General features: G+C 38.3%; 1 protein-coding gene across 7 annotated transcripts in view; it reads left to right on the top strand.

Annotated features, from left to right (window-relative positions):
• Positions 1 to 14945, top strand: part of LOC127007413 (myotubularin-related protein 13-like) — a 37128-nt gene extending 22183 nt beyond the window's left edge. For 5 of the 7 annotated variants that reach the window (XM_050878401.1, XM_050878402.1, XM_050878400.1 and 2 more), the window contains 13 exons: positions 2560 to 2818; positions 4334 to 4479; positions 5110 to 5245; positions 5611 to 5796; positions 6348 to 6564; positions 6765 to 6898; positions 7198 to 7379; positions 7547 to 7694; positions 8330 to 8557; positions 8808 to 8967; positions 9234 to 9446; positions 9660 to 9742; positions 10244 to 14945. In XM_050878401.1, coding sequence (XP_050734358.1) covers positions 2560 to 2818; positions 4334 to 4479; positions 5110 to 5245; positions 5611 to 5796; positions 6348 to 6564; positions 6765 to 6898; positions 7198 to 7379; positions 7547 to 7694; positions 8330 to 8557; positions 8808 to 8967; positions 9234 to 9446; positions 9660 to 9742; positions 10244 to 10336 — 2185 coding nt within the window. In that variant the 3' untranslated portion in view covers positions 10337 to 14945. The remainder of the gene's footprint in view (positions 1 to 2559; positions 2819 to 4333; positions 4480 to 5109; positions 5246 to 5610; positions 5797 to 6347; positions 6565 to 6764; positions 6899 to 7197; positions 7380 to 7546; positions 7695 to 8329; positions 8558 to 8807; positions 8968 to 9233; positions 9447 to 9659; positions 9743 to 10243) is intronic. The other 2 variants (XM_050878398.1, XM_050878403.1) reach the window with 2 other exon arrangements.
• The last annotated feature ends 793 nt before the right edge of the window (positions 14946 to 15738 follow it).

Below are 15738 nucleotides of genomic sequence, written 5' to 3'. Positions count from 1 at the left end.
CAAAAACTATCATACTGTATTGCAGACATAAGGTCATGCAATCACACACGGTAGTAGACAAACCTTTTAAGGAGTAGAAAGAATTTCCTTTCATCAAGTGAAAGTGAAACCTTCAATACTTCAATAATTATGATCAATAAATATGATTTGTAGTTTGCCAATGTTTTAACAAAGATTGTCACAGAGTTATGAAACATTTACCTTAAAATAATTGTTCTAATTGGGCTATGTGTTGGTAATAGAGAATATGGAGATAAAGTTTATGTGAAATACGTGCTCCAGCTGTAATTCAGGTATATTTGAAAGTCTCCAAATAAATACATTTCATACATACAAGACAAGAGTCATGGCTCCAGCAGGGTTCTAGGTAACTGTCAGGAGGCAGCATTGCCGTGTTCTCAGAGTCCCACTCATAGTGATTGAGATCTGGAGGCATGACCGTAAGCTTCAGCCATAAACAACATTGGTGGCAGCTGTTGGTGGTGCCTGGTGGGGCTCTTCTTGGGTCTTGAGGCCTGAGGAGCCCCACCACGGTTGCCCCTGATGCAGTGCAGCCTAGCAAGCATGGTGCATGAAGGTAGTGTTTCCTTTATTTTTGTAGTGTTGTCTCAGAGCTCCTTGTGTACTGTGTCCTGTTTAACTCCAGCTTGTAAGTGTGTCTCTGCTTTGATGTATTTTGTATATATTTTGCATAGTTATTTCATTAATGACATTGCTAATAATATTCTTGGCTAGTAACCATTCCAACATGTAACATTTGTAGACTAACGATTTGTTGAGCACTGACTGAGTACTGGCATGGTGTAGCTTTTTCTTTTGTTCGGTGTGATGTGATAGTTGGCACCTTAGACCTACCATAATTGATATCATTTTCATTACTTTCTCATGATCATTACTTTTCCATGATCAGTTGGTCTCTATCGCATCAAAATGTGCATGAACAATTATTTAGTCTATGTTTGCAAGTTATTGTCTATGTGAAGTTACTGAGGCCATTACTTTACGTGTTATGTTTATGTTATGCATGCCACCTGTGCTGTACTGTGTCTCTGATTTGATCAAATCGTACTTAAAACGGTTTTCAAAAAATACATGATTTTGATCATGGTCCCCAATTATGCTATAGAAACCATGTAGCCCTACGTGTAAATTTTTCAAGTAATCATCTATCATCCGGGAAAATAATTAGAGGTACAGTCTCAGCATTGTTGCCAGTGCATGTTGATTGATGCCTGTGACCCCAAAAGCACCTAGTCTGTAGAACCTTGCATAGAGAATGTATTGAAGCCTTGTGTGTGTTTCTCAACTATTATTTATTACAAATTATAGATTTTTTTGCTTGCATATAATGTATATCTGAGCTATGTTTAGTTTTATTTCTTCAGTGAATTTGTCATACTATTTTTACATAAGCTGGATGTTTGAAGAAATGTAATGGTTTTCTTTGATATATTCTTGCCAGCAAGGTTTTTCAGATAGTTTTGAAGCAGCACCTTAGGCCTTCCCTTCAATGTACCACCTCTTGTTCCTAGACTGACAGTGACTTAAGGCCCCTAGACTGGTCTGACCCCCAGCAGGTCAACTTTGCTTTCTCTGTCTCCCTTATTCCTTGCAACTCATGTGTCTTTTTTTAATATGCACACATTTTCGGGACTAATATTTAGCATTGTTTCAAGTGAATTTCTTTGCACTTATCAGTAAAGTGAATAATGGTGATATACTTTTCAGTGTTGGAAGATGTCATCATCATGCCTTTTTTTATTTTTTTATTTTTTTATTTTATTTTTTTTTTTTTTTTACTTGGCAGATGATGATGAAATAGAGGGCTCATTCCTAAACCTTAACCTTCTGTTTTGTAGAAGCATTCCCTTGCTTTCCTTACGCTACAAAAGTGAAATATTACGGGCTTCCTAAATCCACATCCCTTTGATATAAACATTCTGAGAGTACCTTATTAGCCCTTTACCAAGCACCTTCTCTCCAAGTCATTACTGTTCACTTGAGGCTTATTGACTTACTCCGGCAGTTATTAATATTGCTTAGCGTGGGAAGTTTCTCCTCTATATTGAATTGCTGAAATGTCTTTGTAGGTTCTTTCACAACAAATCTGGCATGCTTTGCAACCTAAACTTAAATGGCTCAAGGAACGACTACGACTAAACAATACAGAACTTGAAAAGGTTTACCTCATTCTTTTCTTGTAATATTTCCTTTTTTATTTTCTTTTTTTTTTCACTTTGAATAAAACACTCATTTTATAACCCACCCTTTCCATACTGGTTTCTTTTTATAGCTGCTTTACTGGTGTTAGAGTAGTAGATGTCCTCATGCTTTTTATCTTCCACTGGGCACAAGCACCTTGACCACTCCTCTCTCTATGTTGCAAAGACACACAAGGAGGCACAGATTAGCACCACAGCACAGTACAGCACACAGCATGTTCACTTCCACCAAAGTCTCCTCTTCCCAAACCTCACACCTGGGCAGCCATTCACTCAGTCAGGTCTCCAGGTGGCCTGCTGCTCACCTCTACTCACTATCCCATGCCCATTTTATCAGGACAAGCGGGGGCAAGGGCACTGGCAGGATGGGGCGCTGGGGCTCCATGCGGGGTTCCAGGCCTGGTGCTCTATCCGGGGGTGGTGCTGGAGGGACCCTTGGGACCCTCCGCCACTACCCCACATCCACCCCTGCCCTTCGTTCCAGTATCAGCACGGGGCCAAGACTCTCTGTGGACTCCTCCGACACAGGCTCAGAAGCTGTTCAGTCATTCCACAAGGCTGCACTCTATGTATTTGGTGAAAAGACACAAATAAAGGTGTGTATCTGTGCAGTGAAAAATTGTAGTCTGTAATTCTCATTTATATGAAAAGTTTTTCAGTACTATTTATCCAGTGATGAAATGGATAAAATGAAATATTCCCAAAGTATATTTTTCTCTTATAAAGCTTTAATTACAGTCAACAGTTTCAATCAGATTTTCATTTGATAATGCCATAGTATGTATATTAAATAGGTGTTTTTTCAAATATTGTTTTTGGTTAGAATATGATAAAATTATATAACTGGCTCTAAGCATTTGGGGTCAAAAGGATGATACCTCATTATAGTCTTAATGTGTTCATATATCTTAATTTTAATGCAGGGATTCTGTCTGTTTGATAGTTTCAAGTATAAACATTGTAATGGAAATTTTCACAAGGGGTGGTAGCTAAAAGTAGTATCTCAGCATCTTTTAACCCTTTCATTGCTAATCACTCGCAACGAGACTATCCCCCCAGGCGCACTCGGGCAGCCCAGCGGGGGGAGGGGGGTCTCTTTTAACCGCTGTATCTCAAAAACTATTCATCACAGCTAAAAAACAAAAACACCATTGGAAAGAGGAGGCCACGATCTATTAGATTTGGTAATGTAAGCCTCTCTTGCGAACGTATAAGCACGTTGAGGGGGTGTTGCCTGAGAGTGCGACTGGCGATTGCAGCGAGCTTTTAGCACCACCACGCTAGTGCTCGCTCTTTTAACCTCTGTATCTCAAAAACTATTCATCACAGCTAAAAAACAAAAACACCATTGGAAAGAGGTGGCCAAGATCTATAAGATTCATTTATGTAATCTTCTGCGAATGTACAGGCACATTCAGCAAGTGACACTTGTGCTCGCTCTTTTAACCGCTGAATCTCAAAAACTATTCATCACAGCTAAAAACAAAAACTCCATTGGAAAGAGGAGGCCAAGATCTACAAGATGTTATGTTAGCTTCTGCAAACGTATGGGCGCGTTCGTGGTGTGTTGCCTATAAAGACGTACATTCGTGCGGGCGCGACGGTCACCCATATTGAGGCAACCACTGAGTAGATCTCTTGATGGGGTTTTGGCAGGGTAGTATTGCCAACTGCAAACTTTACAACTATTTGGTCAAAAAATCAGTCAGGTGTTTGGTGAAGCTATGCAAAAATGCCACAATATTGGACAACAACATCCACCAGTTACTCGTCCGTAGATTTTCAGCGCTTTACTGTGCTTGACTGATATGATTTTCCACCAAATTTAGTGGAAAACCCACTGAATTGGCAATGCTGTGGGGGTGAGAAATAGTGTTGGAACACTCATACGGGGGAAATTTTTGTGCGACTGGCGCTCGCAGCGAGGATTTATCACCACCGGCAAGTCACGCTAGTCTTATCTGTAAGTATTTAGCATTGAAAGGGTTAAGAAAAGTGGTTGCCTTTATTGAACAACCTTTATTAGTGTGTTGATAAAGATGTTTTTCATTTCAATAATCTGAACTCGAATCAATTTTAAGTCTAATTTAATTCACATGTTGGTGTACCAGGGCATCAAAGCCGATGCATATCACAAGACAGAATTCATCCCTGTGGAGTACACTGAAGTGCGACAGATAAAATCATCCTTCAAAAAGTTGATGAGAGCCTGCATACCTTCCACACCTGCTGCTGAGCAAGAGCAGACCTTCTTCAGGTAGTTATTGAGTTTTTGTAGTAGAGTGGAAGTGGAAGACAGTACATTTGGTGGCTTTTATTACATCTTCACTATAATATTTTACGGCATAAAAGAAGACCTCCAATGTGTCCATTAAAATGTTAGCTTAAGGGTATTTTCTCTGCATAAGATTACCCTAAAATCTGAAGTAAATTGGATCTTTAATCCCCAGTAACCCAAGTCCATTACTACTTCTTCCACTAACCAATGAATCAATAGTAATAACACCTTGATAAAGAACAAAGCCTTTGGCTAGATTTTACCCTCAACCAGTTTCTTTTGTGGGTTTCACTGGCACTTTGTTGTCACCACCACTTTCCTTTGTATCACAGTATTTATTTAACTAAAATCTACTAAAACTTAACTAAAATCTACTAAAACTTAACTAAAATCTACTAAAACTTAACTAAATCAACTAAAATCCACTAAAACTTAACTAAATCTACTAAAACTAAACTAAAATTTACTAAAACTTAACTAAAATCTACTAAAACTTAACTAAATCTACTATTTTACTGTCTTTTTACCAGTGTGTTAGATATCTCCTATCTAGTAGTAATGATATAAAATAATTTGCACTATCAAGGTAACTATGTATTAATTTTCCAGAGCTATTGAGAGCAGTGAATGGTTGAACCAGATTGAATCTTTACTGCAAGTGGCTGGAGCAGTAGTGGACCTCATTGACCTGTTAGGTGCCTCTGTCATGGTGCTGCTGGAGGATGGCTGGGACTTCACTGCTCAGGTAAGATTCACCTTGACAGCTTCAACTCATCATCAGTATCATCTATTATTTGCTACTGCCTCACAGCTGTTACTTAGATTTCTTTCATTAATTTAATGTTTACATGAATTTTTGGATTTGTGGTGATGTTAATGTAGCAAAAGTTATTTGTATAAATGGTGAAAACTGAATGTTCTTTTGCTGCGGCTGCCTGCAGGAGTCAGTGTCCAATGGGAACAGGATGTCAGGGCTGTAGATAGATGACTGAAACCTTGCATGACTTCTGTGTCAGTGAATGTGTATGGCAGGTGTGTATATCATCCTTTTTTCTTTTTTTTTATTATTATTATTATTTTTTTTTTTAATGTTTTAATTTTCATCCCCAGGTAACCAGTATAGCCCAGCTGTGCCTAGACCCATACTACCGCACTATTGAAGGCTTCCGTGTGTTGGTGGAGAAGGAATGGCTTGCCTTTGGCCACAGATTCAATCACCGTTCAAATTTGCTACAAGGATCTCAAACAAGTGGATTTGCTCCAATTTTCTTGCAATTTCTGGATACTGTGCATCAGGTGAGGAACTGACTGTATTGCGATAGAACATTGCCTCAGTGATCCATGAACTGTATTATTCCATATTATTCCGTTTTTCCTTTTTTTATATCGGAGGAATTAGTCAAGGGCAGACAAATGGGAAAAAAAGTCTACAGAATTACTGCTCCCCACAAGGAAGAGTGGTGGAGAATTCCAAAAGATTATTCATTAAATAAATTGATTTGTTTCACTTCATGATTGTCCAAACCCATTTCCAGGACCAACCTGGGCAAGAGGTTTTATTCAACAAACACCCTTTGTCAAAAACATTATGATTATCCATGAAAATTAATCTCTTACCATTCACATTTCAAATGATAACTCTCATTCTCTTCTTCTCTCATCAGTCTTGCAGCAATCCATTTTCTTACCTATGTGAATATCTTTTAAGGGAAGATTCATGGAAGGTGTTTCTGTTCATTCTTGTCTAACCACACAGGTTCTTCATAAAAGGAACTTCCAAATACAAGAGACTGACACTGCTAACCATCTATACCCAGACATGGATTTACAGTAAACCCTTTCCACAGATCCAACGCCAGTTTCCATTGTCCTTTGAGTTCAATGAGTACTACCTCCGTTTCCTGGCCTACCACTATGTGTCTGCTCGGTTTCGAACCTTCCTGAGTGACTCTGAGTTGGAGAGGGCAGAGCTGGGCATCATGACAGAGGAAGACAAGAGAGGCTCACTTTCCCGCCACCACAAGGGCCTTGAATCATCACAGGACGATGACATTTACCCTGGAGGTACATACTCTGTTATAGCTTAAGTTTCTCTTGAAAATAAACGCTCATTTTTTTCATCCCCATTGAATTGACCAATGAAATAAAAGATCTTCAATTTGCAGTGCTTTTATTTGATATTATATAAATATGCATATACATTAAATATACACAAATGAATATAGTAAAATCAACGCAAAGGCTCTATGATGCTTTCCCAACAGGAGGTCGCATAGGGTCACCAGGATCCTCAGGTCACCTGGGACAATCTGTTTTTGATTATATAGAGAAGCTCAGCGGACGATCTTCAGTCTTTCATAATTTCCTTTACATGGGCGATAGAATCAGCGATTCAACGGTAAATATGAACATTGGGTTTTCAATGCTCAGGTTTTACTCTAGTAAATATATGTACAGTGTATGAAAAAATATGAAAGATGGATCTGTAGTTCCTGAGATATTCTAAAATGTTGATGGAAGGATAATGAAAGAATGTGGCATTTTAGTGTCACTTTGAGTATTGAAGGATGGGACAAGCTTGGGTTGAAGAGTGTTCAAATATTAAAATTAATTTTAAAGTAGTGGGTGTGTATACCTGTTTCATTTATTGTAAGCTTTACTTTTTAGCTGAATAACTAATTTGTTTCTCTGTACAAGGTGCTACGGCCTGTGAAAGAGGTAAGTGCCCTGCAGTTATGGAGCTACCTGCTGGGGGAGGAGCTGCGACATGGACCCTCCTATGACCCAGAGGTGCGGAGCCTCGACCGCCAGCAAGAGGAGGAAGCAGAGGCCGCTGATGGCACCACCAACACCTCTCAGCGTAGAATTGTCTTAAGTGGGTCAGTAATTTGGAGTTTGTATCAAGATATAACATGGATGGTATTATATTGTATGGAGGGTTAGTGAAATTTCACAAATTATACGTTCAGTAACAAACACTTATAAAAGACGTTAAATACAAAGTTTCCTTGAATGTACTATAGAGAAGTGAACCAACTCTTAACAGGTATGACTGTGTGTGGGGCGTGCAGCCGGATGCCTTCTCTGCACAGCTTGAGGAACTGCGCCACCTTGAGCTGGAGCTGGGCCATCTCCCGCAGAAATGGAATGTGCATTGGGACAAGCTGGAGCTGCCACCTCCTGAGCAACTCACTGTAAGCCTTAGTTCAAAACCAGTATCTACATAAGATTCTCTTTGCATTATTGATTTTTTTTTCTTTACAGTAAGGGAGGCAGCAGCTCCAGGGCAAAAAACAAAAAACCCTGCTGGTCAATGCTCCAATAAAGGAAAAAAAATGAGTCCAGAATGAAGTCAGTTTCAAAAGGAGCGGTGTCTTGATACTCTCCATGGATATGCAAGCTAAAATAGACTAGATGATGAAATGGTGCAAAAAGTTTCATCTTTCCATGTTGAAGCATTAATATGTCACTACACACACATGAGCTGTACCCTTATTTCTCACACAGAAAATAGACCTGTCTGACCAATTCCCATCCTATGCATCAGTCATTGTCATCATGAGTCCAAAAGGCCAGCCTTGGTAGTTATCATGTAACTTAGAGAAATATCAAATAATTTACATGACAGAAGGCTATCGTATAAGATCCTCCAGTTCTTCCTGCTCATCATCCTGTTCACTCTTTTTGTGTTCATTACAATGTCTCAGCTAAATATGCCTTAGCATAAGCTCATTCAAGAAACTTAAAAATCTTTAACCTCATCCACCAAGGAGGTCATGGTACACTATATAATTTAATTTTTCTAAAGTTTGTGTCCTTTTTCCTGCAGCGGCAAGTGTCCATGACCACCCAGATGGTACGGCATCACGGGCGCAGTGTTCACAAGCGCAGCACAATTGAAATCTTGATTCGAGGAAAGACCAGTGGGAGTGGAGGGGGTGGAGGTGGAGACACACCTCAGGGCTGCTACTCTCACCCTCACCGCTTTGAAAAGTACAACTACACCACACCCTCCTACTGCGACCACTGCACATCTCTTCTCTGGGGGCCTCTCAAGGTGAAGACTGGGGTACAAGAGCATAATATTTTAAGGGTGAAACATAATATTAAGGACAGAGTATGAAAAGTTGCAAGTACTTCTTCATCACGAAATCATTCCTTTCATCAGAGTGACTCAAATACTGCTATCACAGACGTCATGCTCGAAGCGTATTGGCTTTTAGTTGATTTATTTTTACCAAATTCAGAGTTTAGGAATATAATATCCTGTATTCTGACTTCAATATGTTGTCATGTTGTTTTTCCAGACTGGAATGAGATGCATGGACTGTGGATACAACTGCCATGAGAAGTGTATCGAATCTGTGCCCAAGAATTGCACAAGGTTCAAGAGTGTTCGTGAGTCTGGAGTCAGCATACAAACAAGCACAAAGCCAACCAGTCTTGACACAACATCAGTGGGATCAGGTGAAATTCATATTTTAACATATGTATTATCACATCAGATATCAATCTGTGATGACTGTGATGACTATTCAGGTTGTAGGTAGGTTAGTTTAAGGGTATCAAACCAGACAGGCAGCAATTTAAAAGAGAATATCAACAACAACAAAAAAAGTTCACTTTCTAATAAAGTCTTATTACTGGGGTATATCAGTATGACGACTGATTGGGCTATAGTTAAATCAGGTTTATTGGGTATCTTCAAAGACATGACATTTTATCATTTTCAGGTGTCACTTCCCTGCAGACGACATCCCACCAGTACTATGAGCAGTTCTCCTCTAATGTGGCTGAAAATCGCACACATGAGGGCTCCCTTTGGAAGCGTGGCTCTCTTCTCAAGAACTGGAAGCAGAGATGGTTTGTCCTGGATAGTGTGAAGCATCAACTGAGGTATTATGACAGTGTGGGCATGGAAGACTCTCACTTCAAAGGCATCATTGGTGAGTCATCCTTCCATCTTTGTAGGAAATAGGATGTTCAGACAATAAGGGTCAAAGTGTTACTTCTTTTAGAAGTGTTGTGGTTATACAAATAATCAAAATTTATCAATAAATATAATGTCAATCCAAGGTGTAGCATACATTATGGACTGGTAGTTGTGGGCAGAATTTAACTTGTAATTGTTTTTATGTAAATTTTCCTCAACTCCTCAGAACTGTCTGATGTGGTGGCTGTTGTGCCCTCCACCCCTACGCAGGGTGCCCCCAAGAAGGTGGATGAGAGGGCTTTCTTTGATGTGAGTCCGATGTGCTTTGATGTAGAAAAACTTCTGCCGCTATGTTGCATCTCTTTCTATCTTCTATCAATATTGTCATCCTGACTGCCCTCTTGAACTTGCTAACTGCATGCCTCCCCACCTCCTGTGGATCTGCATATGACTTTCTACTCTTGCTCATCCCTGTACTGTCCAAATCCCTTATGCAAGAGTTAACCAGCATCTTCACTCTTTCATCCTTTACACTGGTAAACTCTGTAACAGTCTTCCTTTGTCTGTATTTCCTTTTGCCTACAACTTGACCTCTTTCAAGAGGAGAATATCAAGACACCTCTCCTTCCGAAATTGACCTCTCGTTTGGCCACTCTTCTAAACTCTTTTTTAAAGGGGCGGTGATTAGTGGGCTTTTTTTTTCTTCTGATATTTTTCCCCTTGTGCTGCTTCCTTTGCTGTAAAAAAAAAATAATAATGATAGGTCATTGTTTTGATTATCGCTTGTTAATAGGTGTGTTCTCTTTCCAGCTCCAGACAAAGCGACGACTGTACAACTTCTGCGCATCAGATGGACAGGCAGCCAAAGAGTGGATTGAAAACATTCAGTCATGTCTGCAGTGAAGAGGTGAAGCCTCACCTGTAAGATCCCATTTTCTAGCTTTGTGGAAGATCAGTTTCTCTCTCTTGTCTATTTTATTTACCAATGATTATCAAGTGCAAGATATCTAAATCGGGTTCCTCATCATTATTATGATTGTGTTTTCTTCAGTCTGTTCATGTAATTGTCATCAAAGTACACCACATTATTCACAGTAGAAGCAATAATGATCATTTTAGTTAAATGCTCCAAAAGTTAGATTTGTCAATGTTTTTGTTTGTAAATACTGAGTGTCTTGTTTATTACCAATGTGTGTGTGTGTGTGTGTGTGTGTGTGTGCAAGCGTGCATGCATGTGCTTGTAGGTGTGTGTGTGTGTGTGTGTGTGTGTGTGTGTGTTGGTTACATATATGGAACTTTTGTTAAGCATGAAGTATAGGGGACCAAACATTTACCAAACACTGATCTACAAAAAAACTTTTCCATATTCTGTGTTTATTTCAGTTGCATATAAAGAAAAATTAGGAAATGGATATAGCAGTGATTTTTTTTCCTTTCTTTTTCTTTTCAAGGCTGCAGGAGGGTTTATGTAGCTCTTAGGGAGGCCTCCTTAGAGTCCATTTGAAGCTGGATATGAAAGCTGAAGAAAATTCTTTAATGATGTGTTCGTTGAATGATCCTACATTGTTTATGTGTGTGAGTGTCTTGTTCATTTTTCCACTGGAAATTTGCATTAAGCTTCTCTACTTTAAGCAGTGTAAAAGCTACTGGTAAAGGCTAGAAGTGGAGGTAGTGATGTATTTTGTATGTAATCTTAATTGATTCACATGAATTTGCAATCAACCAGCAGTGAACCTTTCAATTATTTGGCAGTAACTGATGGTCTTTATATGAATGTTGATATTTTTTCATATTATGCACTAAAAGGTTTCATTCATAGCACTTTGCTTAAGACTTTGGAAACCAAGGAATTTATAAATTTATGAAGTGAAAATTGTTTTGTGTGCACTTTTTTTTTTTTTTTTTTTTTTTTTTTTTCCATCAAAAGTGACAGTGTGACCTATGCCTCAATCACCCTCAAGCTCTCTGGAGTTCCCATTACTAAACTTTTTCCATCAAATGACCACTCGCAAGTCATTCATGTAAAATGTACAGTATTTTCATTTTGCACCACAAAGCATTTTGAAGGTGTCAGTAATGAGGCTTATGTCACTATTTTAAGCAACATCTCAAAGCTACCAAATAAGATTTTGTTAACAATCAGGCTAGTCAACTTGTTAAAACTAATAAGTTTTGTAAGAGTACTATGAAATGTATTTCCACCCAAGGTAGACATTTTTTGATAAGTATGTGCTGATCACCATGACCGTACTCTTTTCAAATTACTTCAGATTGATCTCCTCTCACATTCTCCCCTTGTAGAGTAATTGCAGGTATCCAAGTGAAGGAGAGCGCCTCTTTGTGTTCGATTCATATAGTCATGGAAGGGATGCACCCAAGACAGCAGCTGTCATTGCATGTGGCTCTAAGACCACCTAAGGTTTGCACATAAACCGTGGTGGTATAATGTCCTATGAAAAAAAAATCCTTTAGTCATATCTCTTGTACTTAGTTTTGGTTTCCTAATGTTTTTCATCTAGATGCATGGTTGTCATACTATTTGCGCATTTTTATGTTCATATTCGTATGTGTATGTTTTTATATATTGTACAAGTTTTGGGTTATATATTTTGTAGTAGTGCAAAGCACATGAACATTATGAGTAACATCTTGTACAGGTTTCTTCATTGTTATTGGCTTTCTTACATTTCCATTTAATATTTCTATCAAAGTACAGTATTTTCCCAGGTATAACTTTAGAGGTGGGATGATAAAGATCTATGGTGTTAAAAACTGTCTCATTGTAAATATGTGTGTGAGTCACATGGTTACTCTATAAATGTTGTTAACTACTTGCTTATCATAGGTGTTTGTGGTTTATTTTCTAGAGATGATTTACCTGTGCATCATTGTCAGCATACATTTCTTGCTGTTCTCACCATTGCTGTGTACAAACCAATTTTAATGGACCAGGAGAGCATAACAGTGTGTTTGAGAAGCAGTGTTATTAAGAGCTAATCTGACTATCCACAGAATGAGTGAAGTTTCCCAGCTACTCACATTGGGTGTTTCCTCACTGTTGCAGCAGTTAACCTAGCTGAGGAGGTTTAGTTTCAGTAATGCTGTACCTTGTAGTGATTGTTATTGTCACTACCAGCAAAAGCTTCTCATTGGATATTAGGAGTTTAGGAAGGACATCGTGAATTAGATGAGAGTTGTATCTGGCCACAAGGTGAGCATCACAGGGATAATCTCATTTCTAATGTACATTACCAAATTTTGATAATCTAAACTTGCTGACTATATAAAACTAGTTATTTTGAATACTCGTAAGATCTAGTGATGTGAAAGACATGGACTAATTCGAATTCTGAGGTCAGAGACTCATAGAGTTTCTTAATGCTAGTCATGGTATGATAGATTTTCCCCTTATTTTGCTATTTTTTACTCCCAAACTTTTGTAGTCTTGTAATTATATTATTGGGTATGAGTACCATTTTTTTTATTGTATTCTATTAGTGCCACTTGAAGCTCAGTTATGTTGGTACCCAAGCAGCGGCTGCACTCATCATCCTATCCTTCTGAGCAGCAACCTGACCTTTAATCAGTTCATTTTTCACTCTTGACCTGTTTGTCTTTTCCTTGATGCATAAGAAACACATTTTTCTAAGTTTTATAGATAACCAATGCATTGAATAGCACAATTGCTTTTCTTATTTGTTATGAATGCACTAAGGGTGAAAGCAGAACTGTATTTTAGGTTAAGGCCGTTTCCGTGAGTGTGGTTGCTTAGTTCACCAAGTGTTCTTTTTTCTGTCAGAATAAAGTCTGACATTGCCCATGGAAATCATACATTTATGTTATATCCATGTGTCATCTTATATGTTAAATTTATGTTGTAATTTTTTTACTTGATTTATATTTTTTATACTTTTGAGTATTGCTCTCTAGGGAAGTAAAAAGTTAACCCATGTAGTTTAACCTCTTTTAGTGCTGGTTGTCTGTGCTGCTGCTGTTCATGTTTATGATGAAAGATAGTCTTATAATTATTTCCAGATGAAAAGTCACTTCCTTAGTTCATAGTTGTGGCTGATCAGAAAACCAATAAATACTCCATATTGCCCTAATGGCACAAAGACCAGGGAAAAGAGGGATGGAAAGTAGGGCTTCCTTGTGCACGACTCACTGAAAAGGAAACTTGTTGATAGGGTTAGACGGGCAACTGCCATTACTCATAAACTTGGAATGCCTCAATGTGAAGATTTTGATACTGATGTCTTAATTTGATAATCAAGTGTGTATGATTGAAAACTGTATATATTAGGAACATAAAATTCAAATTTATTTATTCAGTTTTGGCTTTGTTTTAGGAACTTAATATGGCTGGTTTCAAACAGCTTTTTATTTGCAAGGAGCTACATTGTGATAAAAAAATATGCTTATGTGAAATTCTTTCTTATTGGTCATGTTTTATCAAATGATCGAAATACTCATTTTCCTTACACATAAAAGGCATTATTAGCACTCGGTTGTGTAATTTCATTCTGTCAGGAAAAGTTTGGATCTCCACTGCCAGTCCCAGGACCTACTAGTCAGTGGTGGTGTATTGGTGGTGGGTGTCCAGGCACTTAGGCTGAGTTGCTGTGGGTTTGGCTCCAGTGTGGCTCTTAGGCACCAAGATCCTGATGTGGGAAGGCCATACTACACTCACCTTTACATGTAATCTGCACCTGACCTGAAGCCATGAAACAAAGGCAAGTGATAGTGAATATTGGGTGCAGGAAGTCAAACATGACTCCTTGCAGCAATACAGATGCTTAAGTTTTATACCAAATTGTGGTGAACAAGAGTATTATTACCTAATGCAGTGTTTTATGAGGGATATAATAGATTTTAGAGCTCATTTGTCAAAATTCATTAGCTAGCAGTATCCAAAGTGACCTTGTGCAAAAGGAAAAGTCATGGATAATATTTCTTTGCTATTTTCCTCTTAATGTATGCCCATGTACAGTCCTATTCATTTACTTTTTTTATTTCAAAGCCCACCCTCCCTTCTTTCTGCTTGGATGTATACTGTGTGTGTGTGTGTGTGTGTGTGTGTGCGCGCGCACACACACACACATGCATGTGTGCATGTGTGCATACGTTCATGAGAGAGAGAGAGAGAGAAGAGAATCAAGTATTTTCCTCCCAAATCTACTGTGTTCTGGTCCTGTTTGGTACTGAGAGACAAACTTGATCAAAATTTGCTTTATAATATATTTCTGTAAGTTGGCACGTGAAAAGTTTTCCATGTAGCTTATTTATTTCTTAAAACTTTATTTTTTATTTTTTTATTTTTTTTCAGGAAGAAAATATTCAGACAGCAGCTTGGGGGACATTAATTTTACATTTTTGCAAATTGGTCACAATGGGTAGTGTTGGCAAGTGTGTGTGTGTGTGTGTGTGTGTGTGTGTGTGTTTCTCAGTGGTGTAAATACGATGTTGATGTATATGCATTTATATTGTTAAAAAATACAGTGAATATAATAGTCTTGTGAGTTTTCCCTCCAGCATTTAGTATTTTTAGTATGTCCCATAATTTAACCACAGTTTTACACAGAAGGTGCATTTGCAACATTATTTAGTAGTAAAAAGCAGAATGTACGTAAATCTGAAAATGTAGTTTGTCATCATCATCATATCACACACATACATATAACATGCCCTGTAGTGTAGTGGTTAGTGCACTCAGCTCACCCATGGGGTCCTGGGTTCAATTCTCAGGTGGAGTTGAGAGAGAGGGGCAGCCTCCTTTCATCCATGCCCCTGTCCACCCAGCATTGAAGAGTTCTGGGTGTCAGATGGGGACTGTGTTTCCCTTCCTGAGTGTGCATGGGTGTGATTTCCATAGATATTCAAACCATACAGACCCTGTTGCTCAGCCTTGGTGATTCTTGAATGAGAAATTACTTTTAATGAAGCCCAACATTGTTGACTTTATTTGCTCCATTAATGCTGTGCTGGGGGAAATTGAGGTTTGATGCATTTTTGACACCTGAGTTCTGAATGCTTATCATTATTATTACTGTTATGGAGAGCCATAAAAGGACATCAAGGAAACATAAAAAAAAAAAAATTATACAAACCCAAACAAAGTCCATTTAATGAGAAGACACAGATTTGAAAGTAGACAGACAGTGACAGTAAATATGAAAAAGGAGATGACAAAAACAATGTTTCATGAGTTAACTGCTGGGTGTTGACTTTTGCTTTAAAATTCTCAAAATGCCAACATGAGAAACAGTCATCTGGAAATACACTCCATATTTCAATTGATTTGAAGA

Source organism: Eriocheir sinensis, chromosome 35 (assembly GCF_024679095.1).
Source record: "Eriocheir sinensis breed Jianghai 21 chromosome 35, ASM2467909v1, whole genome shotgun sequence".
NCBI lineage: Eukaryota > Metazoa > Arthropoda > Malacostraca > Decapoda > Varunidae > Eriocheir > Eriocheir sinensis.
The sequence above is the reverse complement of the archived record's forward strand: the minus strand, read 5'-3'. Positions and strand labels throughout refer to the sequence as shown.